Raw genomic sequence first — 9,228 nt, 5'->3', positions numbered from 1 at the left:
TAAGACTTGGTGTACTGTAGGCTGATAAAGAACGCACCAAGTACAGTTTAACTTGGGCCCGTTTTAAAATATCGGGTCTGAAGTGATATTGACAAATTATACAAATATTCTGAGACACCCGTGCCGTGACTTGCGTCAAGACAGCCTAAGGTGCCATGAGAAGTCCTAGCTGGACTACGAGACTTAACTGTGTTGTGTTTGTGTTTCTCTTGCAGACCTCAGCAGCCCTCCATCCGTGTGTGTGTGTGTGTGTGTGTGTGTGTGTGTGTGTGTGCGTGCGTGCGTGTGCGTAAACATGATTGCGTGAACATGTTTGCGTGAACGTCTTCGGACGTGTGTTTGCACCCGGGTGGAGGTGGGCGGGGCGGTGATCGATGCGTGCGGCCAGGCGCCCCCCCGCGAGGGGCGTTGCCTCCTCACTGTGGACGGTCCTCTGCTGTGTGGGCGTGGCTGGTGGCTATCTGTTCAGAACGCCCCAGGACCTTGACGTCACGCCGCGCATCACCGTGCCTACCACAGGTCTGTACTCTACTGTATGTTAACATCACTGTGCCTACCACAGGTCTGTACTCTACTGTATGTTAACATCACCGTGCCTACCACAGGTCTGTACTCTACTGTATGTTAACATCACCGTGCCTACCACAGGTCTGTACTCTACTGTATGTTAACATCACCGTGCCTACCACAGGTCTGTACTCTACTGTATGTTAACATCACCGTGCCTACCACAGGTCTGTACTCTACTGTATGTTAACATCACCGTGCCTACCACAGGTCTGTACTCTACTGTATGTTAACATCACCGTGCCTACCACAGGTCTGTACTCTACTGTATGTTAACATCACCGTGCCTACCACAGGTCTGTACTCTACTGTATGTTAACATCACTGTGCCTACCACAGGTCTGTACTCTACTGTATGTTAACATCACCGTGCCTACCACAGGTCTGTACTCTACTGTATGTTAACATCACTGTGCCTACCACAGGTCTGTACTCTACTGTATGTTAACCCATTCTGACCGGGCACCCATTTTGGTGTCAGCATCATGTTATGCTTTATCTATTGAAAAATAGCAGATCTACAAGCTCATATCGCGCCACCGAGTGGCGCGATACGAGTTTGTAGGTCTGCTATTTTTTTTAAATCGAAGAACGACTGACATTTTTTTAATCTGATCTCAGGTCAGAATGGGTTTAATCAGACCAGTGTGTGTCCAGTGGAAACCTCGTGTGAATCTGATCTCAGGTCAGAATGGGTTAACATCACCGTGCCTACCACAGGTCTGTACTGTACTCTACTGTATGTTAACATCACCGTGCCTACCACAGGTCTGTACTCAAAGTAACGCAGAGGAGTTAATCGCGCTATGAAAGTTAATCCATCGCGCGTCGACACACAGCCTAGAATGAGGATGTGGCTCAAATATGGAGGGCTATCACTTCCGGGTCGGGCGGAAGTGGTCTCTTTTCATGCGTTGTTCGCCTTTTTGCCTGGCACTGGCCTCACGATCCCACCTATAGTAACGGGAGGGAATGTGTTAATTAGAATAGACTTTATTTTGCCATTTGCACAAGTGCTTAGGAAGTCTTGGAGCACAGCTCCAAGGATCAGCATTAAAAGAAAGAGACATACAATCCTGGAATACTAAATAAGTACTTCACAGTAATTCAGTTCCTCTATGATGATTCAGTTCATCTGATATATTGACTACCGTCCTTAATGTCCTTGGCTACTAATCGCACAGTGGCAGGGAGAAAGGTGTTAGATAAGCGTGTTGTGTGAATGTGTGGGTGGAGAAGAGATGCTCTCCGGCCTGTGGTGTCTCAGGTCGTGTCCTGAGTCCCTCCACACAAACAGGATGGTGTGGGATCCTTAAAGATACTCTGTGCTCTCCTCCTACAGCGCTGTGTGTAGATTGTGTCCTATCATTCTTTCTACTATTCTTAACACCCCGAACGCCCAAGGTTATTTAATTCATTAAATCATAGCAGCACATTTAGCGACGGACCGGATGCTCTCCCGGAAGTGGCTGAAGTAGTTTGATGTAGCCAAAAGACTCTCAATGCGATCGACAACAACGGGAGGTATGATTAATTATACCGCGACTATAGCGACGGGACCGCGGTGGGCCGTCTAATCTTTTCTTAGAATTGGACGGAATGATTTAGATCAAGAGTTATTAACGTTTTAAGATTTTCGATCTCGTCGGCTAAAATGGGGGGGGGGACATTATTTATGACGTCCCACCTGGAAAACAACATTGAATGTTGTGCAACAGACGCTCCCAGCTGGTGACTAAAATGTGACTAACACTAAAGGAAACCTTTTTAAAAGACTATGACTAAAACTAAAATAGAAATGTGCTGCCAAAGACGACACTGATTGTAGCATCACCACCGTATCTACCACTGTCTGCCTACCTTACACTGCTCTCTTTGCCCTTACTAGGATTTCATTTCTGACGGGCGTCCTTGGTCTTATACTGACACACACACACACACACACACACACACGGTAGATATTGGGGGGGATCCGTAACCATGACAACTGTTTCGCAAGGCATGCAGTTGTTTTCCTTCTTGCTCTTATCAGTAGATACAGTTCTGTGTGTGTGTGTGTGTGTGTGTGTGTGTGTGTGTGTGTGTGTGCATGTGCACGTGTTTTACATCAATTCTGAACAAAATGTTCTAATCTTTGCAATTAGGGCTACAACTATCAATAACCTTTTGGACTAATCAATTTTATACTTTATCGCAAAACATTTTGAAACTTGCCTTTAATGACATATATTTTTATCAGCCCTACATGACACTGGCCAGTGGCCACCACTGACCACCACCAGGGTGGCCCGTTGTCCAGGGTGTTGTCCAGGGTCTTTTCCAGGGTGTTGTCCAGGGTCTTGTCCAGGGTGTTGTCCAGGGTGTTGTCCAGGGTGAATGTGGAAAGTGTGAAGCAAATTGCGTCACAGCAAATTGTTACGCAGTGTGTGGCAAACAAAAGCAATATTTGTACAGTAAATATGACAGTTGCATGGATGCAAGGTAGTGCGTTATGTCTGGACAGGCATGCAGTACAGTAGGTGTTATGCATTGCATGGAGAGATGTCTACAAACAGAGTGGTTTGGTAGGAGAAGGCGTACAAAGGCGGACGGATAAACGCGGATAAATGGTAAGACGCCCTTTCAGTTAGTGTGGCAAGATGGCCTATCTCAAGAGTGTGACTTATTAGGCAATTCTTTTGTCTATTTGCTATTTTCAAAATAGTATAACATAGTTTTCAAATGTATACATTTGAAAACTTGTGAAATGAGACACCCGCACATTTTAATACCAATACTTTTGTACTTTTACTCAAGTACATTTTGAATTCCAGACTTTTACTTGTAACAGAGTACTTCTATATAGCAGTATTGAAGTAAAAACAATATATATATATACATATATATGAGTACCTTTTCCTTTTTCTACCCATCTGTTCCTCCCCAGTCAACAGCACCTGCTGGTACCTTTATCTCTGCATGTCTACATCAACACTTTGTCTTGCTGTCAACGTACCAGTCCCATCAGCACGCATTCACCTCCTCCACTGTTTCTCATGATCACTCACGCCCCTGTCACACTCCCCCCACTAACCTCACTCACGCCCCTGTCACACTCCCCCCACTAACCTCACTCACGCCCCTGTCACACTCCCCCCACTAACCTCACTCACGCCCCTGTCACACTCCCCCACTAACCTCACTCACGCCCCTGTCACACTCCCCCCACTAACCTCACTCACGCCCCTGTCACACTCCCCCCACTAACCTCACTCACGCCCCTGTCACACTCCCCCAATAACCTCACTCACGCCCCTGTCACACTCCCCCCACTAACCTCACTCACGCCCCTGTCACACTCCCCCACTAACCTCACTCACGCCCCTGTCACACTCCCCCCACTAACCTCACTCACGCCCCTGTCACACTCCCCCCACTAACCTCACTCACGCCCCTGTCACACTCCCCCACTAACCTCACTCACGCCCCTGTCACACTCCCCCCACTAACCTCACTCACGCCCCTGTCACACTCCCCCACTAACCTCACTCACGCCCCTGTCACACTCCCCCCACTAACCTCACTCACGCCCCTGTCACACTCCCCCACTAACCTCACTCACGCCCCTGTCACACTCCCCCACTAACCTCACTCACGCCCCTGTCACACTCCCCCACTAACCTCACTCACGCCCCTGTCACACTCCCCCACTAACCTCACTCACGCCCCTGTCACACTCCCCCCACTAACCTCACTCACGCCCCTGTCACACTCCCCCACTAACCTCACTCACGCCCCTGTCACACTCCCCCAATAACCTCACTCACGCCCCTGTCACACTCCCCCACTAACCTCACTCACGCCCCTGTCACACTCCCCCACTAACCTCACTCACGCCCCTGTCACACTCCCCCCACTAACCTCACTCACGCCCCTGTCACACTCCCCCACTAACCTCACTCACGCCCCTGTCACACTCCCCCACTAACCTCACTCACGCCCCTGTCACACTCCCCCACTAACCTCACTCACGCCCCTGTCACACTCCCCCACTAACCTCACTCACGCCCCTGTCACACTCCCCCCACTAACCTCACTCACGCCCCTGTCACACTCCCCCCACTAACCTCACTCACGCCCCTGTCACACTCCCCCACTAACCTCACTCACGCCCCTGTCACACTCCCCCACTAACCTCACTCACGCCCCTGTCACACTCCCCCCAATAACCTCACTCACGCCCCTGTCACACTCCCCCAATAACCTCACTCACGCCCCTGTCACACTCCCCCACTAACCTCACTCACGCCCCTGTCACACTCCCCCACTAACCTCACTCACGCCCCTGTCACACTCCCCCACTAACCTCACTCACGCCCCTGTCACACTCCCCCACTAACCTCACTCACGCCCCTGTCACACTCCCCCACTAACCTCACTCACGCCCCTGTCACACTCCCCCACTAACCTCACTCACGCCCCTGTCACACTCCCCCACTAACCTCACTCACGCCCCTGTCACACTCCCCCCACTAACCTCACTCACGCCCCTGTCACACTCCCCCACTAACCTCACTCACGCCCCTGTCACACTCCCCCACTAACCTCACTCACGCCCCTGTAACACTCCCCCACTAACCTCACTCACGCCCCTGTCACACTCCCCCACTAACCTCACTCACGCCCCTGTCACACTCCCCCACTAACCTCACTCACGCCCCTGTCACACTCCCCCCACTAACCTCAGTCACGCCCCTGTCACACTCCCCCCACTAACCTCACTCACGCCCCTGTCACACTCCCCCACTAACCTCACTCACGCCCCTGTCACACTCCCCCCACTAACCTCAGTCACGCCCCTGTCACACTCCCCCACTAACCTCACTCACGCCCCTGTCACACTCCCCCACTAACCTCACTCACGCCCCTGTCACACTCCCCCACTAACCTCACTCACGCCCCTGTCACACTCCCACCACTAACCTCACTCACGCCCCTGTCACACTCCCCCACTAACCGCGTTATGTGCTGTCCCGGATGTGGCTGAAGTAGTTTGATGTAGCCAAAACACTCTCGATGCGATCGACAACAACGGGAGGTATGATTAATTATACCGCGACTAGCGACGGGACCGCGGTGGGCCGTCTAATCTTTTCTTAGAATTGGACGGAATTATTTAGATCAAGAGTTATTAACGTTTTAAGATTTTCGATCTCGTCGGCTAAAATGGGGGGGAACATTTTCGATGACGTCCCACCGGAAAATAACATTGAATGTTGCGCTAAACCTACAGTATAACCTCACAGGAAGCCACGCCCACTGGTTAGTCTTAACCTGCCACAGGTTAGTTTGAACCTGTCACGCATGTCGGGAGCCATGGGTTAGTTTTAACCCGGCCCACGGGCAATGCGACACACTGTGAGCTTGTAGATCGGCTATTTTCAAAAGGTCTTTCGAATTTTGGAAACTTGTGAAATATATGGGACATTTATGCACAATGAGTACTGGCACTTTAACAATAGCATGTCTGAGAGGTCATTTTGACAGTTTTTTTAATTTATTTTGAAGTTGATTATCTTTGCCCATGTAGCTTTCAGAAGGTTTCCCTTCCATGACTATCAGCATCCATCATCATTCCATCATCTCAGACATTTTTGACATCTGAAACATTTCTAACACATTTTGATATCAATACTTTTGTACTTTATTTACTCAAGCAAATTTTGAATTCCGGACTTTTACTTATAGCAGACATTCTGCATTGTAGTATTGATACTTTTACTTAAGTAAAACATGTGAGTACTTTTTTCCCACTGCTGATGATTAGTCATAGTCCTCTATACTCTCCCCACCTTCCTCCTCCTCCTCCTCTTCCTCCTCCTCTCAAACTACACACTAATCCCTTTAATCTCAGTGTTTCACTTCACACACATCATCCTACGAACCTGCATGAGCTGCACTGCACCACTGTTGATTTTGACAACACATTTTGATTTAGTTTTATTCATTTTGAATACATTTTCATGTAGTTTTAGTAACATACTAGTCAACTGAAATATTGTAGTGTTGGTCTAGTTTTAGTCTACTAAATATCATTTTAATAATAATAATAATAATAATAAAACTTTATTTGTATAGCACCTTTCATGACATCAAATGCAGCTCAAAGTGCTTTACAGAACAATGGAGAATAAAAGAAAAGCAAGGCAACGACATTAAAAAACAAGCAGTAATGCAATACAGTGAGGACATGAATAACAAAAAATATAAGATCACTTAAAAGCAATGTTGTAGAAGTGGGTCTTGAGCTGAGCTTTAAAAATGTCTACAGAGGCTGCCTGACGAAGGTACAGAGGGAGCTTGTTCCATGCCGATGGCCCGTAGAAGCAAAAAGCTGCTTCCCCGTATTTTTTAGTTGCCATTTTTTTAGGCAAAGCGAGCAGGCCAGCAGTGGAAGACCTTAGCGGGCGGTTTGGGACATATTTAGGCAGGCAGTCATGTAGGTAGGAAGGTGCGAGACCATTGACAGCTTTATAGACAAGTAAAATTATTTTAAAATCAATCCTAAAAACAACCGGAAGCCAGTGCAGTGATGCCAAAACTGGAGTAATATGTTCTCTCATCTTAGTTCTAGTTAAAACTCTGGCTGCTGCATTTTGGACAAGTTGTAATCTGTCAGTTGTTTTCTTAGGCAGTCCTGAAAAAAGTGCAAAAAGTGCATTGCAGTAATCAAGCCGAGAAAAAGGCGTGGATTAGCGTTTTTGCATCGTCCAAGGACACATGCTCTGATTCGTGCAATATTTCTAAGGTGAAAAAAGGCAATCTTGGTAACATGATTAATGTGTGAATTAAAATTCAATTCGGAATCAATAATAACCCCCAGGTTCTTTACTGTACTGTTACTGTCTACAGTCAGGTTGCCAAGTCTGCTTAATATTGATTCTTTCTGCTCACTAGAACCGATTATGAGAATTTCTGTCTTGTCCTCATTTAGCTTGAGAAAGTTCTCACTCATCCAACATTTGATGCTAGACAGACAGGTAAGCAGCGGGTCTAAAGCACAGGGATCATCTGGAGCCACAGATGATAAAGATTTTATTGGACTAAATCTACAGTTGATTTAGTCGACTACAACCGTGAACATTCAGCCAAAATGGCAGATCTGCGTGCTCGGATCACATGCTTATAGATCTGCTATTTGGGCGCCATTTGACAAAGGTGCTACAGTTTAGAATCGCTGTGGCGATCAAGGCAGGGTCCGTCCGTCATCCGTCCACCCTCATGAGGCGGTCCAAAACACTTTAACCCATTTAGGCCTGACTTTGAAATGTATAAAATGTCTTCAAAATCCTGACAGTTTTCTGAAATACCTATGTTTCTATATCAGTGGTTCTCAATATTTCATGTCAAGGACAATATGTAATACGCCTCGAAATGTGAATATTTTGGAAACATTTTAACAACACAGATCTTGTGTGTGGGGGGGTCCCTGGTGGCACAACATATTTTCCGATATAGGTCCGCGTCCAAATATTACGTATTTTCATTTGGGCATCTTTTCATTTGGGCATCATTCCCTGAAGAAGACCTCCTAGGTCGAAACGTTGGATAATAATAAATATACAGCATTGTGGCTACGTGTGTGCAGCCTTTTTCTCATTTTTACTTATTTACTGCCTTAGGCCAGCACCTCACCAACACTGGTGTGCGCCCTTTCCTGTTTTGTCCATTTGGGCATCCTTGACATGATAAACACGTTTGAGAACCACTGCTATATGTGGCACGTTTTTAAATCCATGTCCACGTGCACACATGCACACACATACACATATACTGTAGTACACACACACCGGTACATACACTCACACAGAGGTTTCTTTGCACCAGCCGTTGTGTGTGTGTGTGTGTGTGTGTGTGTGTGTGTGTGATGGTTCTGCTCTTGACCCTGCTCCCGTTCCCAAGGTCCCAATTATAAGTGTGTGTGTGTGTGTGTGCGTGCGTGCGTGCGCGTGTGCATGTGTGTGTATGTGTGCATATGACGTGTGTGTTAAGGGGTCTTTAAGCTTGTAGATTTCAGCTCTCCGTTTTGAGCAGCTAAAGAGATTAAACATTCAGACAGGCAGAGGAGAGAGAGAGGAAGTTCATCCTACTAACAGTACATCCAAAACGGGGTGGGGGAAAAATAAACTGTACCCGTTGGATTCAATGTAGTTATTTTTTTACGCATTGTGAGCTTGTAGATCTGCTATTTTCTAATGCTTGTGTGCGACACTGTAATGTGACTGACCAAAGCAGGGGCCAGGGCATTCATTTATGGTAACAACATATAAGTTTAAATTTTACAAGGTACAGTATATCTGCACCAACGGCAACAGCAGTTGTGTGACGAATAGCCCATCTACAGTCAGGCTCACAAGGTGTCATGTTCACTACTTTTGAAATGTTTTGACGTTTTCTTTTTGTGTGCGACAGTTTGTGCCTGCTGTAAATTGATATGGTTGAACGTGTTGAGTGAAATGGCATGGCCAGTGTATATAATGGAACTCTTCTATGCAACGCGGTAGAGTCTGTCCTCCTGTACGCCAGTGAATGCTGGACACGGCATGAAGCCAACCCTGCAGAAGTCCCTCTAGACGGGGTGCTACACCAGGATGCTGGTACTTAACGTCAGCAAGAGTACAC

At 47.3% G+C, this 9,228-nt stretch overlaps 1 protein-coding gene across 1 annotated transcript in view; it reads left to right on the top strand.

The window, feature by feature from the left end:
* Positions 1–308: 308 nt before the first annotated feature.
* Positions 309–9,228, top strand: part of LOC310866218 (semaphorin-4G-like) — a 40,309-nt gene continuing 31,389 nt past the window's right edge. The window contains exon 1 of the mRNA XM_083775705.1: positions 309–519. Within this exon, the coding sequence (XP_083631831.1) occupies positions 375–519 (145 nt within the window). The 5' untranslated portion in view covers positions 309–374. The remainder of the gene's footprint in view (positions 520–9,228) is intronic.

Source organism: Protomyctophum parallelum, assembly GCF_964188405.1.
Source record: "Protomyctophum parallelum genome assembly, chromosome: 10".
NCBI lineage: Eukaryota > Metazoa > Chordata > Actinopteri > Myctophiformes > Myctophidae > Protomyctophum > Protomyctophum parallelum.
The sequence above is the reverse complement of the archived record's forward strand: the minus strand, read 5'-3'. Positions and strand labels throughout refer to the sequence as shown.